Genomic DNA, 22,130 nt, shown 5'->3' with positions numbered 1-22,130 from the left:
CACACACACACACACACATATATATATATATATATATATATATATATATATCCAGATCAATTTTTAAGGACAAAAAAATGCAAACTTCATTTGTACTGCTTTTCTCACTCTTCAAATTTGTTTCTAAAGACTACTTATGATATGTAAATTGAAATCATAGCGATACATTAATTACCGTATAGTTACAGACAGAATACGGTTTTCAGTAGGACCAATTTCTTAAGTTACAGTAGCCGAGATCGATAAGAAGGAATTTGTGTATTAGGATTGACAAGTACCAGAATGGCGAATGACTGGAACAGATCCCTGCATTCACATCCTGGAATGTAATTTTCGATATATTTCCATTCCATGACCAGATTCTCCGTATTTCCATACCCATAAAAACCAGTTCGCAATCGGCAGACATGCAGAGTCCTTCAGTCCACCTTTGATTTTAATTTAATAATATTAAGTCGAGAAACTATTACTTCATCTTTTATCTGTCAGTAATTAGTAAACTCACGGCGTACAATAACTCCTTTGTTCGAAAAGCTTCAAGTATTAAGGCAACCCAACTAATTAAACCATCTTGTATAAATATTTATTGATCTAACATGCCAATTATACAATCTGCAAATCCTTAACAGTTAAGGAAATAATGATACTTGGCCGTCTCGAACCTCTAAATATCCTGTACTCTACTTTGTAAATCTCTACCGGTATATAGACTTTACATCTACATGCAACCCAAAACACAGAACACAAACCATACAAGTCCTATGTCGTTTTCCCACTTTTTTTTTTTATCACAAAAATGACCAGAAAACAGCGATATTTACCTTGCGCCATAAAAGATCCTTTTTCAATATATCTTCTATAGTGTTTTCAGTTCCTGCAAACCCAAATTTCTAAAAATCTCATTCAAAAGGTGGATACAACGATTATGGCAAGTCATACAAATAATTCATAGAAAAAATAACATTGGAAACGTAGAGTAAGTTTCTTTTATGAGTTATTTGCTGGTTCACTCTCCAACATGACTTATAAACCTCAAATCGCACAGCACATAATCTAGTTTATTCTCAGAGTTCGAACGGTCTTATTCGCTTAGAATTTTAGATTATTTTAGCGATCAAGCAGAAATCTCGCGAAATTTGAAAAACAACATTGGTATAAAATGACTATGTATGAAACAGGGACAACAATCAATGATCAAGACTAACCAACAAATATCGGAAAATCGTGGCAAATCTTTGCTTCAAATTACGAATAAGTAAACATTGCATAAGAAGGAGAAAGACAGAACTACTTACAGACGTTCAATATATTGACGAAGTTCGGAATCTGGTAAGCTTGAAGGCTAATATGAAAAAGATACCACAATCTGTTGATGATTCAGTTTCTACTGTGAATAGTGAAACGCGAACTAAGGAAATCCATAAAGCAAAAGTTAAAAAATAAAATGATCTCCATTTTCAACAATAAAGATTCAACTTTCCTTTTAATCCTAATCAACTATATTTTCTCCTACTTTAAAATCACTCTATACTCTCTTAATAAAGAATACGAATCATCTTCTAGCTCGTCTTCTTTTCCGGTCCCATCCATCCATCGGCATTCGAAAAGTAACGTGCAAACGATCTAGTATTTCTACAAGTGCCTTCTTCGGAATCTGTGACACAGTCGAATCAGCATGTGACACACGATTGGCAAACTCTTCCTGCAAACAAATGAATGATTTGTTTTATACTACAGCAAAAGTTTTTAGTAAATTGGTAAAGTTTTTGGCCTTTTATGAATCTTTCCTTAAATTCAAGGTAACCATTCTATTAGATGATGACTAGATGAACTTACGAAAGGAACTACGTTTAGACCAAGCAAATGGTTATATAGACTGGAATTTTCCTCTCTGCGTAGCCAATTAAGCAAAACGCTCTGCATACCTTCCAAATCCTTCAAGCAAAATTAATTCGTATCATTTTGATAATTCTATAAATGAACTATTATTTAACCGTTCTCTTTATCTAAAATCTTTGCTCATAAAAATTAATCATTTAATCCTTTTAATGTATGCCTTTTAGTATTTAACAGACAAACCACTGTAATATAAAAATATTCAGAAATATAAATGAATAGATATTCACTTTTGGGAGAAGTGCAGACTGTTCTTCATTCATACAAGATTCCTCCATAATCTTATGTTCATCCAGACTTGTGTTCAATGTCTTGTCTCCATCGGAGTCTTCATCACTACAAGGCTCTACATTTTCTTTTGTCTTCACTTGCCTATTGCTATTTAAGGTTGTTTTACTTTTCCTTGATAATGGTGTGCTTGGTGTGCTCGCCAATACTGAAAATATTATCAAATGAATGCAGTAAAGAACATTCTCTGATTAAACATTAATACCTTTCTGAGTCATGAAACGAGAACTAGGAAAATTCAAATTTATAAACACTGGAAATTCTCTCGAATATATAATATAGCAACACATTTTATTAATTACATGAAAAGTCGAGTCATCAATTACATGACTAATTGAATGTGAAGAGACCTGGGTGTGTTTCATGATAAATTTTTTTAAGGAGTGCAACAGCCCGTTTCTTACCCATCGGTCTTATGCCAAATTTTGCCAGTTCCGTCTAAAAAAAAAACATGAGGATAAAAAAACATTGTTGAATGAAGCCTGGAACACAGATTAATTTAACTTGTAAAATTTTTAGGAGGAGCTTCAAATCAATTTCTTGACTCTATATATAAACAAGGAAAATAACGCATACCCACTCGTTAAAGAACATGGAGTAAGGTTTTCGAAAAGAACATAGCAAATAATGATCTGCGGAAGAACTTTACGCCAAAAAAAGCCTATGAAACCTAGCTTTTATACCTTTTCCATTACCAAATGGTATCATTCCAAGAATTAAGATGAAACAAAATAAATACCTTTAATTCTTTATCATTCATCAAATCATAAACCGGCATTGGCGTAATATCTTTTGTTTTCAGAATCTTTACGTCCGTACCCAGTTCTTCTAATCGCTGTACATGACGATTTGTTGAAACCTCTGGTGTCGAAGCTTCTTGATGTATAAAAGCTTCGGCTCGCACTCTTTTCTTCTCAGGTGATGAAACAACGTTTTTGTGAGGAAGAGAAGACCGGTCGAGTAATGATAACGATGACAACAAATGGGTAGACTTTTTTGGAATGAATGAAAAGTCTAGACTAGTTTTCGTTATTAACGATTCTTCAGACTTTTTGTTCCGAGAGCTTGGTGAAGTGAGAAGCTTTCCCGGTGAATTACCCGATAAGTTATCGCTTGCTGCCTGCCTCGAACAACAAGCAGTTGGTAATGAAAATCCATCGCATGACGGCAATGGTTTGATTGGTGAAAGTTTCTTCAGCAAGCTTTCAATGGAGTCATTCAAATGATCCATAACAATTAGATTTGGTGAGGCACAAGGAGGGAGAGGAGAAGAAGAAAGCGGAACATAATTGTCAACTCGATCGCCCAATAAAAACGAATTATCCTGCTTGGCAAATTCGGCAATTCCTTTTTCTAAAATTTCGGATTTCTCGTCCACTGATGACTTCTTACACTTTGATAAAGAATACCGAAGTAAATTAGGACTTCCACCAATGAATTCATTACCCTCGCTATTGACGAATTCTGAAGATGATGGTCTAGTAAAGTTTTCTGAGGTTTTTTTTAACAAACTGTGTATATTTGTTGCCACGTTGACAATGTCAACATTCCGTCCAACTTCTTCGACAAAGATAATCGAAGGATCACCCGGATCTCTATTCTTTGTTTCTTCTTTTTCTCCACCACAAACTCTAAGTTTTGCATCTGAAAAACATCGTCCTTCTTCCATTTCTTCAGTTGTTTTCACATTTGGAACTTTTTCCATACCGTTACAATTCCCACTAACATCTATTTCTGGATAATGTTCCACAGTTTCTTTCTTGAAGCATACTTCCAACTTCGTAGATTTACAAAGTGCTGCTAAACCCTTCGGCCCATATTTTACAGCCATAGAATGCACTTCTTCGCGTTCATTTTCAGTCCAAATTATTGAAGCCGAAGTCAAAAAAGCCATATAAGATCTGCAAGGTAAAATATTAAAGATGTGGAAAGTATGTGGAATAATTCCCTTTAATAAACTAAAAAACATTAGCTAGTACAACAACACAAGACTATAATATATTGACACTTTATTCAAACTATATTTCGAGGAACTACATTTTCTTTAGAAATATATATTGAGTCAGAAACTTAATTATTGATATATATAGAAACATCGCTACCTGACTGCTGCTCCTGAATATTCCCTCAACTTCAAAGAACCATCCTGATTCAAGTGCTGGAAAAATACCAATTCATTTATGCACAATGTATGGAAATTTCATTGAAACACATGAATTCTAATGCTTCAGTTAATATCTATATAGTTGTTGCCTGACTGGCAAATCTGAACAACTTGAAAGTAGTAAACTATTGAATTTAGATAGTGCTCATTACTTTTAACATTCCCAATATTACAAACCATTTTTGAATATACTAACACTGAACTAGTCTTCGTATAAAAAAAGTTACCTCAAAAAATTAAAAAGAAAATCTCTTCAATGCAGGAACATTCCAAAAACTAAAACAAAAAACCTGTAAAAGTGCTGGTGCTCGAGCAGCTATAATAAACTGACAAACTAAAAAAGTTTCGTTTTCGCGCGAAAAAACAATGACATCACTGTTGTTTTCAGTAAAACTAGCTAAATCATCTGCCAATTGTTTCAAACTATTTAACTGCAAGAAAAACGTAGATTTCATCTTGCATCGAGACAGATTCTGTTCAATATTTGCTCAGGAAGCACTGCAAAACAGACTTCAGATAAGCACCCTACCACCACAAATACGAAAAGAACAATAAGAATTAACTAAAAAAATGATGCAAGTCATCTAGTTACTCGCTACATAGTGCATTTATCATACAGTTGCTAACTTTACGCAAGCACACTCCTGCATTTTTCAAAATCTCTTCGGTATCCTGAATATTTTTTTTCAATATTGTGCGCATATCTTCTTCATCTCGGGTTTTGAAAATGTTAAGAAAATTCTCCTGAAAATTTGACGCGTTACGTGAGAGAGTGAGATTAAACCGCTGTAGTAAATTTTTCATAAAATCAATTGAAAAGTGATATGTATTCTGTGACAAAGAAAAGGTAGTATAAGGGACTACAGGAAAGCTTTAAGATAGAAACAGATATCAAGGCAATGAAAAATCATAGGATACATACTCTAAAAACTTACAAAAGAAATTATATAAAATTTGCTTCGTGATAAAATACATAAAATTAAAACCACCTGTATTTTTTCAATCACTTCACACTTGCATACACGTGGTTCAAGCTCCACAAACGAAAATGATCGAGGTCGTCGCTTTTCAGATTTCATTTTAGGTAACTTCTGTGGTGGCTCATGTGTTTCAGTGTACATTTTACTGTAATGTAAATAGAATATGCCTATTCCATGAAAAATAGCTATTTCGAACAGAAATTTTCGAAACAAAGTTTTTCTTTCTTTTTTTGGAGAAAGTAAACAAGTTTGAAACTACTGAAAATGTTCATCTCTAAGCAGCAAAAAGTAGAATAGCTAGAAAATGGAAGCATTCAAGAGTAAGATTGTAAATGTCACAAAATTTCTTAAATTTATTGTATTAATATGAAAAGACTTGACAGCATTAACATTAAACAGAAATTTCCTGAAAAAAAAGAAAAAAAAACATCCGTTGGAAAAAAGAACCTTTCACTCGGGCACATGCTTGCAGAAAGAGCTTTCCCCAGCTTCATTTGTTCATCGAATAGTGAACGCGGTTCCTCATTCAAACGAATAGGACGCTTTTTTGTTTCTAGTTTTGGCTGCCCCTGCCTAGAAACAATGAACAAACAAAGCAAAATATGAGTCAAGAAAAGCTTGTTTCTATTCCTATTCGTAAAACTAATTCACTACTCTAGTCTCTGATTCGCATCATTCTCAACTATTCAAATTTACTTTATTTTCACATGAATTCCAAAAATGCGAATCAAAAAAACTTGTACTTTGTATGTGCAGCACCATTTCGTTTCTTCGCTTCTGCAACTTTAGTTTGCGTATCTAGCAGTAACAAAAGACTGTTAGGATTAACGTGATGCTTTTTACCACAGCGTTTAACATGTGTTGCACGAAACTGAAAAATTTATTTCAGAGATAAGTACGGGTAGTACTTAAATTTATAAAGAATACGCTGGTTTATTTGGCTCTCTTCTTTAAGAAGTGCTTCCATTGCTACAAAGTTAAATGTTACAATACTTCACCATAGTGTGATATGAATTCAGCAACTTGAAAATTATCACTTTTTATCTGATGGTAGTTGGCACTAAGTACAGAAATACAAATAAAAGCAACGAACTGCCAAGAGAACAAGATCTGCAGTTAATCATAATGAAATTGTTCCCAAAAAACTTACTGGTCCTGATTCTAAAGGTTCACCGCATATAGGACAATCCACTACTTTCTTCCATTCTTTCTTTCTTGTTTTGTATTTTTCGCATGTTTCTTGCTGATCCAAACAACAATTGATATGTAACGACTTGCGCAATTCATCCAAATGTTTCAAATCCTTTAAATATCAGCACTTTTTTAGTGCATTACAAACACAAGAATTCTGTTCTGTTCATAGTTTTTCAAAGGAATGGCTATTTGTCGCATAAAACAGTAAATAATGTCCAGTTTCGACCGTTTAATTATCCACAAAAAGTACACACCGCATACAATACTAAATGAAAATAATTAATCCAGTAAACAAATGCACTACGTGGAGTGCATAAAAACGGAAAGGAAGCATCAATTAATGGATGTGAGAAAACATTTCTGTCAGCAATGCAAATGAGAGATGAAATTTACTTTATTGCATACGAAGCATTTGTCCTTATCACCTCCCGGCAGCAAATAATCACTTCTAATCACTGGCTTTGAAATAATTTCGCTCCCTGATTTACATTTATGCTCGCTGGAAATCGTTTTGCTATAATGACGTTACTCAAATTATATCTCACTATTCTATCAGTCATCTACTGCACATTCTCTTCCACAACTCCAGAGAAAATTGCTTGTTTTCAGTAACAGTGATGTTTTCAGTCCCTTTTTGGTGGTGACGAAACTGAAGGAATAAAATTTACAAGAAGCTACAATGTTTGGGTAATATATCTGCACATAACCGTTAGTTTAAGAATGAAACTTTGAAGGACAAACAATAATGCCATTAATAACATTCGTTTGTTCTCTTTCATATTCATAATAGTTACCTGGTCGATTTAAGCGATTTCTCTACAAAATCTGAGTCGTCCATTGAACAGTTTCATCTCGTAGTCAACCAACAAAATTCATTACCTAAACTTGAAGTAATCCGGTATTAACAGCGTAGTACTTACGAGGTGTGAACACAGAACGGTGAAGCGTATGACCCTAAACCTGATTGATCAATAAGTAAAGGTTCGCTGAAGTAAACGCCTTTCGCAGCTCAAGTGGTCTAGGGAATCTCCTCGGGACCCGAGTACAAATCCGCCAATCTGGAAGAAATATGTGAAACAGACTTCTGAAACACTGTTGTTTGATTAATTGATGAGTAAAAGTTATTCCAAAATATGTCTCTGTGATTGCTAAAAAGAGAGAAATCGCTAGGGATGGGTTAACGATTAAGGTGACTAACGGATGGAAAAGAATGGAACAGATGGAAAAGAAGATGTAAATGATCAACAGGATTTTCCATAACAATCAAAGTTGAAGACACTTAACTATTTGTTTTCTACCAAAATCATAGAATTGCGAATGTCTAGACGCCAACATCCTGAATTATTTATTCATCAACTTAATGACGTCACATCAATACTTTATGCAAACTTGTTATGACATGTTTGGTGAAACTTTTTGGTTGAGGTGGAGCAGGGAGAGATCCCTTTGTTGAAAGGTCATCATTCGATCTCCCAGATCAGCGAATGCAAATGAATGGATATAAAGTAAGTGAATGTCATTAGAGTAGTATTGTCAAAAAATCAATATTCCGAAAGCTTTCATTTCCATTTGGTAGAATGACGATTATCGATGATATCAGTGCCAACGATAGCTTCGAGGGAGAAATTTATCGGTCCAGTTGCTCGGGAAATTAGTGATGTTTACGGTAATAGGTATGACGAAAACCGCTTGAATGATTTTTACCATTGCTGTGAAGATGACAAGCCGAACAGTGGTGAACACCGATGCTTCTACCTGAAAATTTTGTCGCTTATCTTAGACGGCAAGTTTACTTCCTGATGAAGATGCCGGAAACGGAATCCCAGAAACTGCTTTATAAAATAAGAAACAAAATTATTACAAAAATGAAATGAAAAAAAAGAAATTCAAAAAATTGAAACGTGAAACGTGGAAACAGAACTCAGCAAAGATTATTTCAGATAGATGCATTCTTATGCTCACTAATTTACCTGCGCGAATAACTTTTTCGTGATAATGGGACCTGTCTGAATGCTTTTTCTGCTGCTAAGAGTAATGATACTGGAAAATCTGTGTAAATGGAATGAAACTACATTAATGCTTTGCACTTAGTAAGTAAACATTTCATTATGTTCGCGTTGGGACATTAAAAGACAATTAATGTAATTGACAAGATACCATTGCAACATTTACGAAGAGTAAGTCGTCCACAGCCGTAGCACTTTAAAACATCATGCTTTGGCCTATTTTGATGGCTTGGTCCACCAATTATGTGAATGGAATGTCTGCACTTTGCTTTGCGGTGATGGTTTGACGCTGATAGCATCTGATTCCAAGCGTGGGATTTTATTGCTGAAATTTAGTATTTAAAGGGAAATATAGTATTTACAAGTCAAAATTTAATCCAAAGTTGAAAATACTTCTGTATGAATTGTTGATGTTTATGTGAAAATGTGCGTATAATACATTCAATTAAGTTCACTTTAGTAATACGAAATATGAAGAAAGGACGTCGCTTATGAAACAAATTATGGTACCATTAACGGTGGACGACCTTACACAACGACGGTTTCGACTCGATTGCTCACGAATCCCTTTACAAATACACTTCTGGCATGAATATACCTTAAGTTTGCAATTTAAAACTGTAAATTTGACAATCGAATCTGGATGAAATTAGTGAGAAATGATAAATTTAAATTATTCGAGTCTTTATTAATCAGTGATAATAGATTTCTCAGTTTACTCTACCATTTCCATGTTAATGGAAACCTTTTTGTTAGTAAAATTAATTGAGATAGTAAGTGTAACAGTGTTAGGATGCTACTTAATATCATTAAAATGTTTCTAATAAAATTTTAGAAGAATGATGAAGACACCCAGCAGATGTACATATTTCAAGTAAGTATTTTTCGGTTTTCAAAACGCACAAGGGATCGATTGTCTTTCGACATCATACGAAAAATAATCAAATTTTTGAATATTACTCACTTGAAATTGAGCGACTCAAAATATTTTCATGCATACCTAATCTCATAATTTTTGTAAAACAGAAAGAAATCATATGTTATTAGAATACCGGCAATTATATTGATACTTCACTAGAAGATGTCAGTAACACGTAGAGAAAGGTCACGCTTTATGAGCTATGATGTTACACCGGATATGAGCAAAACCAACAGAGTAAATCAAGTTTCGTAACACAAACACACTAACATTTGCTTTAATAAAATTGCTCTCCGGCCGAACTTGTTGATGAATCGGTTTTGAACAATGGGTCATCTTCTGATAAATCTTAAACTAATTATCAATGATGATTTGTATCACCTAAGCAATCTTGTCAAGCATGAAAAGGAGCAAAATAACAAAACTCAGTTCAATTCAGCAAAAACAGTCCTCTCTCAATCCTTGTCTATTTTTGGTTTTTCTTAACCTCATTTCAATCACTTTATGACAATTCTTTGGGCAACCAGCAACAAACAATTCGAAAAAAAAGAAAAGTTTTTGACACTGTAGGATGTTTGAGTAGCTTCATCCTCCTTATTTTTTACTGGTTCATTCGTATGAGTTGCACCAGTCGTTCCTGAATTATAACTATTTATTTTACACATACCGCCACAACATGAACCATTTTTCTGAAAACTTCCAGAACATAATATTATAAATCTTCTAGTATATTAAACATTTTGAAAAATTTCAGGAAACTACGAGTATTCTCGAAATCTGCATAATATTGGATTATAGTATCTGATCCAAGAATACGAGGCCATCTAACGTATGTGGGGATGGCTAAAAAGATACATGGTGAACTGACCATGAATGTCTTGGCTTAAATTGATGTCATACCATACATATCAGCGGTTTAGATTGGAGTCATTCCATCTCGGTAAAATGCTTCTACCGCAAGGAGGTAGTTAACTTAGAGACTTATTTGAGAAAATATTTACTTCCTACCACATTGTCATAAACATCTGAACACTGTTGACAATTGCGTTGCTTTACGCTTGCATTGGAAGGTACAGAGCGATGGGAAATTTGATGAGAACATTTTGGATGGTAACATTCGGATCCTTCAATGCAATCGTGATAAAAAAAATTCATTATAGTATCTTCAGTTAACTAGTTCGTGTCATATGTTAACGAACGGTTTTGCCCATTTTTTTGCAAAATTTTGAAAATTTCGAGAACCGTACGAAGTCGCTCTGCGTTTTTCCGATGTCCGTGACTTACGTAAATGAGAAATATTTCTGGAATTGCTGTTTCGATCCATAGCTTGTAGGCGGTTATGGTCAGTAACTGATTCTTCTGCGACTTTTGCCTTTTCGATTTCATTACACGTCACAGTCGATTCCAGTAAAATCGGTTGTGCTGTTTCTGATACTTTCAGCTGTTCATAATTTTGAAGAATTGGCTGAGTCTTTAATAGGCCCAACTCTTCATCAGCGTACTCCTTACCCGTTCGTATATTTATCTGTAAGAAATGGATGGCACATCTCAGCTTTCATTTCAAGTAACTCAAAATTTCCTGAGGAAGACATTCCGGCACAAAACATACAACTTATCATAGCAGCAGTAATTGTAAACGATCTGCGCTAATGCATATATGTATTTTATCTGCTGTAAGACCTAAAAATAATTCTAATTGAGGTCTACCATAAACAGGTTGTTATGAAGAACCAGCGCATTTACATTATACTGATACTACTGATTCCAGTGACAACTGATAACTGATAGTGAGAGCAAACCTGTGAACCCATCCTCGTTATTAATCAGTTAATGAACAATAAAATGAATCCAACAACCATCACCGAATTAAGGGCTAATAATACCATTAAATCTTTCGCCAAACTTTTATTTTCATGAAAAAAATTGAAATTCTTCAAAGTTAAAACTGCATATGCAAAAATTTGCTCCTGAGTTTCTCAAAAAGAGAGGGAGAGAGGGATAGACTCTGTTCCAAAGAGAGGGAAAAAAAGGAGCCTGGGGGTAGCTCACAGACAAAATGTTTTTGACAAGCGCTGAAGAACATAGCTAACATAATTTATGGAGGTACTTTTTATCAATATAAAGAGTTTAAAGATCATATTTATGCAATGGCAATTCATCTCTCGATCAAGTGGGATGTTCAGAATAAATCACTGAAGAAGTAATGTGAATTGTCAGCATTTGCGTGTCCAATCAAAATCATGATGAAGAAAAAGAAACAAAAAAAAAAATCGTTTATTATAAAAAACGAGTATAATAACATCAGTGCTCAATTTCCCTAGCAGTGTCACTTGCTGTGATGCTATTCATCTTATGAACAAATTGAAAATCTCCTTCTACGAAACTAGAAAACCTCTCTAAATTTATCTTAGGTCATGAAAAATTTATGTTGCATACGAAAATTTTATTGGTGATTTTTCAAACAAAAAAGATTGAAAAAAGGCAGCAGCTTGCTGAAAGAATTGAACTTTTGTTGGGTTTAAAAGGAGACGTGTAGGCAATGGGGGAGAAATTGAGAATTAGGTGGGTTAACAAGTGCAGGAACTACCAGATTACATAGAGGACACCAAAGTGCTCAGAATGACATTGATTTCAAGGAAAAAAGGAGAAAGGGCCCAAATCAAACTGATGATGGTTTTTGTAGTTCAAATGAGATAATGATTAAAGCATCCTAACAAACTACTTATTACTAAATGACATCATATGAAGCAACTTAGGACAGTCCAGGTTATTTCTGCAAATGGAAAATTGCGGGAAGAATTTCTAATCATAGTGATGGTACTGTATGTGATGTTCACACGATTTGTTTTTATGAAAAGACAGAAGAAAATTCTTATGTAGATTGAGAATCTGATTATCCTAGAAGTATTTAAGCAGACCAAAATAACAGATAGTTTAACGCGTCATCAACCTCACGTTTTTCACCATCAACTTGCGCAGCACCACCGTCGAATCCTTCACCACCACTTACTATGAACATCTGGAAAAACAAAAATAGATTGTAATGTAAGCGAGGCAACCGATACTCAGTTTAAGTGAAGTTCCCACTTATTCATCGACACACTAATCATTCCATATTTTGAGAGAGAAAAAACTTGACTTCAGATGCATTTTCTGGCACTTGAGTACGACAAGATTCTATATTGTGAAATAAAGTTTCATATTAATTTGTAGATTTATCCCTGAGGTGATTAGATCAATCGTCATAACGTAATGATGTAAAATACCACCTGCTCAATTTGTTGTAATGGAGGAGCACTGAGTGACATTCGCCGACGTCGTAAATCAAATGCGGGTATTGCTGTAGCCGAAACAGCGGTCAGAAATCTACAAGGTCCGATATGTCCCGCTTGGCATACTGAAATGAAGACAGCACGTTTAAATTACTTTTCATGGAAAACGATTACCAGTCTGCTGGGGCGCAAAGTTCTGAAAGCCTTCTGCCTGTAGTATTACATACGAAACAAAGACAATAATTCAGTTTTTATAATCTCAAAACTTTCGAAATATCCTTTTCAAAATTAAAAGCCCAATTAAGCTTGTTCTAAATAAAAAAATCACTGCTTCAAATTTCTATTCAAACAATAAGTTTAGAAAAATCACGTGCTTTTAACAGACTTTTTTTTAAAAAAATGAACTTTAAAATTAAATTTTTGAAAGGATAAAATTTAAAAAATTGGTGGTATTATCAAATCTAAGGCATCTCTGATTGGCATCTTGTATCATACCTTGCACGCGCCATCTGACCTCTAATATGTCCCTCTCCTATCCCATTTATTACCATTTTTACACGACATCAACAGAATTATTTGCAATTGTGCTTTGAAGATACCATTTAAGGAAGGTGTCCAATTTAACATTTTATTATTTGGAATGAGTGTATTGATAACGATACCAGCAGAAGTACCGATCCAAAGACAATTGTTACAACATAGAAGTGATGTTATCCTCAAGCATCCCATCTTATGTTTGCGAATGATATCTTCACTACCTGTAAATAAAATTATTTAAATGAGGGAATGTTTTATCGTAGAACAACAATTCTTTTTCTAATAAATCAGTATAGAGCAAGAATTTGAACAGCTTTTGAAGTTAAAAAACTAAAATTGATGGGAAGTAGACTTATCTATCTATTGAGACTGATTCTCTCAAAAAAGAACTTGATTGCAAACTTACTCGACAATGCCTTATTGACCACATGTGAAATACTAAACTCCTGTTGGCAGACCAAAGTAAACGCACTGATTACTTTAACAATCGATGATTTATTCATGGCCACAAAAATTGTTGAACCGAGTACAGCTAAGCAAGCTACTGTCTCCATTGCACTTGTACTTACTGCTGCGTGTTTCTTTAATTAATGATCAAATTTCATCCTTCATTCAAAATCCATAGCCAGCAAATGGAAATCTGTTCAAAGTCATGAACACCGTCGAATACTAGTTTTCATTAATCTTTGCTCTTAATTAATTATTTCTGCATGTCAAATACATCCTTCCTAAAGCAAACATATATTGGACTTCACAAATTTTCAAAGGACAAGTGAAAAGCGAACATTTTAAGAATCCTTAAAATGATGAAATAAAGTGAACACAGAAGAACAACAAATATTTTGTGAAACTGAAGTGAAATTTGCTTGAAAATATGTTTGTCATCCTTTTTTTTAGTTTTTCATTTTTTCTCAAAGAGAAATACTATAGTAAACACAAACCTCAATTTGCAGGGTTGAAGCATTCAATAGGTAAACTGAATTGCCAGACGCAAAACAAAGTCTTGAAGCCGCAACACTCATAGGCCTCAAACGTCTGCGAAAATTTATTTGGACTGATTTCGGATTCTCCAAATCCCATTTACCTTCTGAAAAGAAAATGACGATCAGGCAGATAACAAGGAGTTACTTTCTATGTCCATCTATTCGCCAAAGCTGTCCCCTTCTGGTGCTGTTCAGTAGGCCTTTCATTGGTCACTGAGCATAAAACTTCAGTTTGTCGAATAATGCTAACTTATTAAACTATTTAGCTGTCAAACTTAGTTGTTAAACTATTTTAATCCTTCCTCCATTATAGAATACTATTAATTTTTTACCTGAATTCAGACGCCAACATGTTTTTTAGGGTTTTCCAATTATCTGATTGTAACCTATTGTGATGAAGAAGTAACTATATTTTACAGAAGTTAGATATTATTACTAACGCTAGTATTACTATCTTAATATTTGTAGCATACGGCGTTGGAACATGAACGAACGGTCTTATTAATCTGAAATATTGAAGTAAATTATTGAAACCTTTATTTCTTTGGAAATGTAGTAGTTGAATGTGTGAGTTTGATGAGATCGAAACGAAAACTTTTTCTTCTAAATAAACGATGTCATCCACAGGCATCGGAAGTCTGGCCAACCTTTCATAGGCTTTCAATCGAACATTATCCAAAAGATTGAAAACGAATATTCTGAAACAAGTAATGTGTAACGAACAGATAAAGGAAGACAGGCGTTGAATTTTCTGCAAACTTCACTTTTTTTGGTGACAATTTCTTTTGTAAATCTCTTCTTCCTGTTTCCAGGGATACGAAGGATGCTTTCTGGGCGCACTGAAACTTAAGCCACATCTTGAAATAATGCGAAATAGGCCTTCAAGCCAATGTAATCCATCACCAAAGGGAAACTGACACCACTAAACTCTTTACATTTATAATTGCTTAGTGAAACTTACTTCTCAAATTAACGAAATATTAGGACTAATTATCTCCGTAATTAATCAAGCTATTATTTCAGGATATTACTGATGAATCCCTTAACTTTTGAATACTGTTTCTTATGTAAGAATGAGGATGCTTACCAAGATTATAAGAGAAAAAAAACATCCCTTCAAATGAACTATCCTTCAAGAAATCTTTTTGATACGAAATTTTTATTTTTTATTCTTTTTTATCCAATTGAAAGTTTTTAGACTTCAAAAATTATCTCGAAAGTCAATTAACTTACTCGCCATCTTCATTGCCAATCCAGACAGTAGATTGTACATTTCGTCGAGCTGTTTCCAAATCCGATTCGCCCGATTCCGATGAATTGCTAAAGATACACTTTATTATTCCTTTCATGCAGAATTTTTTAAAATGTTTTTGCCGAACCTCTTGAAATTTCAGTATTTTACACTAGGCTCGTTAAGCAAACCTGTCAAGCTCCAAGCCGGGTAATTCTCTCGATGACGAGTTCACCAATTTTGCCAATTTCCTTTTTTTCTGAAATTAAAAGAACCCTTTAAATTGCTATTCCGGAAATACATCAATATATGAAAGACGTAAAAAGCGAAAAAGGGAAAAAGGAAGTGATGAGAAGCATGCAAAATCTTTAATTCCATAAAGTATAGGCCATTATTAGATCAATCAACCATAAATGAGCAACTTAAAAAACAAGCATTGGACAGACACTTTATGAAGAAAAAAGTAATACCTTGGGGCGGGTACGGAGCAGATTGCAACAATGGCTGCATTACCAATGCTTGTAGTGCTTTCTATAGTTGGTTCACCGTTTACATTTACTACAGCAACTTGACCGGAAAATTTATCTGATGCACAGACCCAAACATTGGGTGCTCCTTCTGCACTCTTCCCGAAGGTTGCCGATGCTACAGAAAACTGGAAATTTAAAAAAGTATTCTAGACTTAATTAGAAGTTTTCGACCTGCAATATACAAACTTGGAAAGCAATCCAGCAAATCAGCATAACAATAGTTACATAATATCAAGATAAAGTTCATGAAACTGACCGTAAGTCCAGGACGAGTTCGATGCGTTACAATCGATTTCAAGTGGTTTAACCTTCCTTCATTTTGCATCTCATTCTCTGCAAGTGATTCAAAGCAATAATTATTTTAAAAATTTGCATAAGTATATTTTACATTATTTATTCCTCAAGAAGTCAAGTAGAGGGAATAATTAGAGTGAAATATAATTTAATGAATAAATGAGGACTTAGCGCAGTTTTTGCTTTTATCAATGCATTCTCCCAAATAGCTCGTCGATCAGCACTAGGGAATTGTATTACGAGTACGCCAACACCATTTCTGTAATCAAGTAAAATTTGCTTCTTTTTTATTGTACAATATCATATAATGGAACAGATGTCAGACTGTCCATATATTTTGATATTACACTCTCATATAATTATTGGGCATTAAGTGAACATTGAAAATGTTACTTTGAAGACCCATCCAATTGCTAAGTCGTTAATCAGTGGTAATATCTCCTCTGGCTTTCCTATCCTATTTCAACATTATCCAGCTATTATTATTCCCAAATCATGCTAATGAAAAACGATTAGATTGTGCAGTCAGCATAAAACCACCAATTTATTCCATTTTTTCGAGATAACTAAATTATATATTATAATTCTTCTTTTATCATCTAAAAGCTCAAGATATAAATTAAGCAAATGAAAAAAGTCGGGGATGACCTGATCATATCACATTTAAATCGAAATTTTGACAAATTTTCAAAAATAACTTCTAGAATTTGGTATAGGATTTCAATTGAAAATTTGAAATTTTAGTGAAAAAATTTGAAAAAGGAATATGAGTAGAGCTTTGTAGGATGTTGAGTACGTTGTTGTGACTTGCAGCTGCACTATGGTTAGTAATGGATCTGATGTCAGCTGTTCCTGAATAACCCGTTTTCGACGCATCATTTCAGTTTCCAGATTATCTAACATATTCGCTAATTCCTGCAAAAATGCGTACTTATATCATAACACTAATACATTGTAAGATACTCATAATAGTTTAAATTGATTTCGCATTTTCACGTCTTTATTGACTGCTTTCATGCCATCTTGAAAATCTAACCTGCATTGAATTGTTATCAGAAGGATAAAAGTTGAGTGAAAATTATTTCAATCAGACAAAACATACGATATTTGGTTTCTTGAGTAATCTCGACAATTCGGTCATTTTATTCACAATATTTATATCTTCTTGCGCATTTTGCAGTTCCATTTCAGCCGTATGCAGTAGTGACAAAGTATCTGAAATACCAGTAATTATAACAAGCAGAAATAAAAGACTGAAAATGCATACTTTCAGACTTGGAGCTCGATCTAGTAGCTAGTCCACTAATAATGTATAAGCATTATATAAGATCCTCTGGTCAACGGTCAAGTAACACCTTTTCATTTGCTCTTATTATTTGCTGCTTGTCATAGTGCTAAAATCTCTATATTTTCATTCGTTTCTCTCTTTTTCCAACTGTATTTTGTAAGCTTATTGTAGCATTAATAAACATAAATACTATCTCAATCTTTGGTTTTTAATTTAGATAATATCATTTTGATTTGAAACGCAGATTAAACTGCTTTTTCCAGCAATAGTAAACAAAATTGTCACCTTTGGCAATTACAACATCATCCAGTGAAATCTTGAAAAGTAGCTTGAAACGATTGTTATCTAAGAAATCTGATGAGTGGAATCTGAAAATTTCGTTTTTCTTTCTGATGAATCCGACTCCGCATCTTAAAACTATGCTTTTAATTTAGTATTTCAAGCTAAAGCATATAAGTTTGCTAATACTGTAATGGATAATACTCTTCAGCTGAGGAACTAACCCCTAAAGAACTTCCAGCAGAAAAGAAAAATTTCTAAAGTTCTCGTTCTAATTTTATCATAATAAGGATATTTCCTGGAATATTCTGAAATTCCAAAACAATTTTTTGCGTTTATCATAATTTAAAGCAAACACTTGCGATGGTGATGATTTCCTCCTCACATTTGTTACAATAATCTGATCAGACATTAGAAATAGACAGCGCTGTTTATTTTGCGTTGTACCCAGAACAGTTACGACATCATAACGATTGAAAGATCGACCAGTTGTTACCAACTGAAAATTCATTTACCAAATTATTAAATCATAAAGATATATAATGAATGAAGAACAACTTAACTAAGTAATATTGAATAACGAAATTAATGAAGATCCTTAATACTGACATCATCGAGACCATCAACAATCGCTTCGATTTCACGTAGTCGCTGCTCCATTTCTTCGCTTTCTTCCTTCTGACGATTAATTTTGGTTGCCAGTTCATGGATATATTTTTGGGCCAGTAATAAGCTATCATAATCAGCATGCTCCACTGATGTATGCTTGATTATTTGCTGCAACGAGTCTCTAAGTAAAATTCTCTTCAAATATTAAGGTGTTCGATTATCTTGCATGAGACTCACGTGACCGCTTCATTGAGCTTAAATTTATGAGAATTAGTTCATAAAATGTTCAAAGCATAGGAATTCCAACCTTTACAATTAATTCATAACGTGGAACTCGTTGTATAGGTGAAATAAGCAAAGAATCCAAGTCCAATTTGTTCCGATGATCTCTTCGACATCGCTGAAAAGACGCTGTCACACTGTTTTTTAAACTAACAATTAAGTTACGGTCTAATCTCTAACATGATTTAGACTTAAATGAAAAAATTCTTGGACTTACTTTCGACTATTTTGACTTTACTGAGAATAAAAATATTGAGCTAAATTTGGTTGAATGCTGCCTGCTGGCTACATTGCGAGCACACGTACTACTTTTTCTTATACCTTTTTCATATCATGATAAAAGTGTAGATTAGATTTTAAGAGTAAAACCGCAATAAATAAAATACAGCAAGCATTGAGCCAAGTAAATTGAAAATTGATCTTTTCTCTTCTCAACTATAAGCACATTGAACTTGCCATATAATACTTTTCGAATGCTGGACGCTCACGTGCTTGTTTTATACTTTGTTTGGAAAATTTAAAATTATCAACAAATGCAATGTATGTATCAACCATTGATTGCTTCCGAAACTGAAAATCAATCGTACTTATTACTGGCACATTAAACCATTTCCAAAAGTAAAAGCATCACTATTACACTTCATCTGATTTTTTCCAACTCAAGCTAATCCAGAAAAGTAATGAATCGTCAAATTTCAACAGTTGTTATCAGCATAGCACAATTAATAGAATATAATAGTTGTTAGTGCTAAAAGAACTAAAAAGATTCTTGGATAGAGAATTCATCTTAAAATAATGATTAACAATTTTTTATATTTTTAACATTTATTTCTATGAAAGTCAAAACATTTTATTAATTAATACATTATTAACCAAAACCTAAATCTCTGGAAAAAATAGGATTCCGCCATTATTTGTTAATTAAATTTAACATACATGGGAAAGAAGAACATCACCGATTCTCGTATCTGTTTGAAATGTATCCAATCTATCGCACAATGCCGCTAAAAAATGCTGAAAATTGAGGAAGAAGTTAAAATCGTGGAAAAAACAAAGCTAATTTTGTTTTAACATTCCAATATCTAATTTACTTAAAGATGAAAAATAAAGAAAATTGAACTATTCTCAGACGTTGGATGCAGTACGAAATTAAAAACTGGGCATATTTACGTAATGTTTAAATCCATGTAATTATTAAATCTTGAAAGTTCACAAAAAAATTGGTTTTTTCAAATTTTAAGCCTCGAGGAAGAGATGTAAGTAAGGCTTTCATCATTTCCAACAGCGATGGTGTAAAGTATCAGGAAAAAATAAAATGAAAAAGGACGAAACGGTAAGATGGAAATGATGAAAATAGCTTTAGAAAAAAAACAACCTGATGGTGAATTAGGATTTCTGGAACTTTGTAGAAAATTTTATCGGCCAGGATGCGATCTATCAAAGTGCATTCCAGTGGCTGTCGTAGAGGTCGCATGTACTTCTGTAAGTTATCAATAATGAATAAAAAGTGTACGAATGGTCTGTGAAAATAAGCGTAACAAAAAACGCACGTGTTGCCGAACTTTTCATCTTTCCAAACATCCCTATCAATCTAAACTCGAAGAAGTTTAGGTTTAAACATTAAGCTACCAATGAGCCCATGATCAAGTCCATGTCAAACCTGAATGAGATATTCCAAATCTTCAACGAACGTTCTTTCAGTATCACAAAGTTCTCTAATAGCCATATTGCGGACATCATTATGTCTTCGAATCGATGCTCGAGAACGCTTGCTCCAAAGTAGCAGATCGGCTTGCATCATTGGATTAGTTATGGTACTGGAAGTTTTTGTATAAACCGAAGGATTCCTGTAATTTAGTTATTTGAAGTTGGATAGATCATTCTCGGTGTTATATCAGTGAGAAGCTCATCAACTTCAAGAAATACTGAAGAGGGCCCTAAATACTTCAAGTTATAAGTACATAACTCAAAGAAAATTAGATTGTAAAATAATATTTTGTCACATAAATATACATCCTCTGCGCGGTATTTCTATATTTAAGTTAAACTAAACGGAAAAGGAATTTTTTTCTAACTGTTTCAAATGCTTCCATTCGAAATTTAACTCAACTTTCCTTAAAATTCCAAACTAAATGTGTGAATTAGTAAGATTTCATCAAATTTTACCATGAGTTGGAAGTTTGAGGTTCCGGTGAATTTTGTCTGGAGGAACGCAATGATTTCAGTAGTTTTGAGAACCGACTAACACCAGTTAGTGAGTCTATGGGCGCTTTTTGCTCTATGAGTTCAGCATTTTTCGATGAATATTGAAGATTTGGAGTGTCACTACGAAACGACCATCGACCACTCTTGTAAGCATTGCTAAAAATATATGATATCAATGTAGCAGGTCAAATTGGTGGAGAGACAATAGACAAATCTCCCTTTTACTATGAAACAAACGTCAGCCGTTTTACCACCTGGGAGGGAAATATTGCGCTCTCAATTAAATTCATCAAACATTCCATTTGCAAAATTCTTTCCGAGGAATTTTTCATCATGGAACATTATACTTTTATTAACAATAAATAAGTTTCCAAAAGTGAACGAACAAAAAATACACCTCACTGTTTTCGGTCGAATAATATCACTAGAATTACACATCTGAAATAAAAAATTGTTCCAGTTACTTGTAATGAGTAAAGTTCTATGAGTACCTTTCAAGAACTCTCAGTCATTTGCTAAATTATCATTAGATTTAGCCTAGTTAATCAGTAGAATTCAGGACAATTTCTCGAAATATTAAAACAAATCAAAGCAAAAGCTCAATCCAACCTGATCATATATTTCTGGAAGAGAAGTTTTTCGCCGCAGTAAACTTTTTTTATCCACCGTCTTATTTTTGTTATACGTGTTGTACGTGTCCACTGTTGGGAAAAATTCAGTCTGTTTCGCCGATGGAAGGAACTGGATGACGCCACGTGGATGTCCGCCTAATCGAGATGCAATGCCGGATTGACGAAGACTTTCTGAGCTAGAATCTCCCTCCACTGGACAATCACTTCGTCTATCAACCATTTCAACTGAAACAGATAGAAGAGGATAAAAGAAGAAGCATATTATTTAATTAATGATTGAAATAAATATAACATTATTTCTGGTTAAAGCAAAGACATTAGTCGAGGAACTGGAGTAGAAATAGAGAACTGCGGATTACATGTCTTACTAGAAGATTGAACCACTAATGGTTTCATCCAACTGGGTCAAGTAAACTATGACCATAACAAGGCTCAGAAACTTCTCTTGAATGGGCAGGAAATTACTTGACTTCAATAAATTAAGTATTCTGATAAGTAATAACATTTCCAGTGGACCTTATTTCAATAGAAATTTCCGAAA

At 33.7% G+C, this 22,130-nt stretch overlaps 3 protein-coding genes across 3 annotated transcripts; all 3 read right to left on the bottom strand.

Annotated features, from left to right (window-relative positions):
• Nucleotides 1–693: 693 nt before the first annotated feature.
• On the bottom strand, nt 694–7,486 carry LOAG_00926 (hypothetical protein). Its single transcript, XM_020445596.1, has 15 exons — nt 7,317–7,486; nt 6,916–7,021; nt 6,479–6,631; nt 6,072–6,199; nt 5,776–5,901; nt 5,338–5,473; nt 4,976–5,092; nt 4,639–4,779; nt 4,287–4,342; nt 3,772–4,085; nt 2,924–3,648; nt 2,535–2,622; nt 2,127–2,332; nt 1,837–1,935; nt 694–1,702 (listed from the first exon to the last, which is right to left on the bottom strand). Exons 1-15 carry the CDS (start codon nt 7,358–7,360, stop codon nt 1,553–1,555), a joined length of 2,589 nt encoding a protein of 862 aa, XP_020303966.1. The 5' UTR covers nt 7,361–7,486; the 3' UTR covers nt 694–1,552.
• A 544-nt stretch (nt 7,487–8,030) lies between these two features.
• LOAG_00925 (hypothetical protein) lies at nt 8,031–11,258 on the bottom strand (the record flags this gene model as incomplete). The annotated part of the gene is made up of 8 exons (XM_020445595.1): nt 8,031–8,277; nt 8,680–8,853; nt 9,039–9,126; nt 9,718–9,795; nt 10,011–10,136; nt 10,456–10,571; nt 10,690–10,972; nt 11,247–11,258. The coding sequence occupies 8 exons, from the start codon at nt 11,256–11,258 to the stop codon at nt 8,174–8,176; spliced, it is 981 nt and encodes a 326-aa protein (XP_020303965.1). The 3' UTR covers nt 8,031–8,173.
• Nucleotides 11,259–12,333: 1,075 nt separating this feature from the next.
• LOAG_16720 (RhoGEF domain-containing protein) lies at nt 12,334–21,809 on the bottom strand (the record flags this gene model as incomplete). Its single annotated transcript, XM_020449370.1, has 22 exons — nt 12,334–12,466; nt 12,717–12,844; nt 13,319–13,477; nt 13,663–13,837; nt 14,198–14,343; nt 14,774–14,937; nt 15,473–15,559; nt 15,941–16,125; nt 16,257–16,333; nt 16,462–16,553; nt 17,091–17,209; nt 17,397–17,509; nt 17,868–17,950; nt 18,218–18,360; nt 18,471–18,638; nt 18,778–18,870; nt 19,689–19,766; nt 20,128–20,232; nt 20,413–20,599; nt 20,919–21,113; nt 21,355–21,395; nt 21,567–21,809. The coding sequence occupies 22 exons, from the start codon at nt 21,807–21,809 to the stop codon at nt 12,356–12,358; spliced, it is 2,892 nt and encodes a 963-aa protein (XP_020307098.1). The 3' UTR covers nt 12,334–12,355.
• Nucleotides 21,810–22,130: the final 321 nt, after the last annotated feature.

Source organism: Loa loa (assembly GCF_000183805.2).
Source record: "Loa loa unplaced genomic scaffold supercont3.15, whole genome shotgun sequence".
NCBI lineage: Eukaryota > Metazoa > Nematoda > Chromadorea > Rhabditida > Onchocercidae > Loa > Loa loa.
Note: the sequence above shows the minus strand (reverse complement) of the source record. Positions and strands in the feature narration are given on the sequence as shown.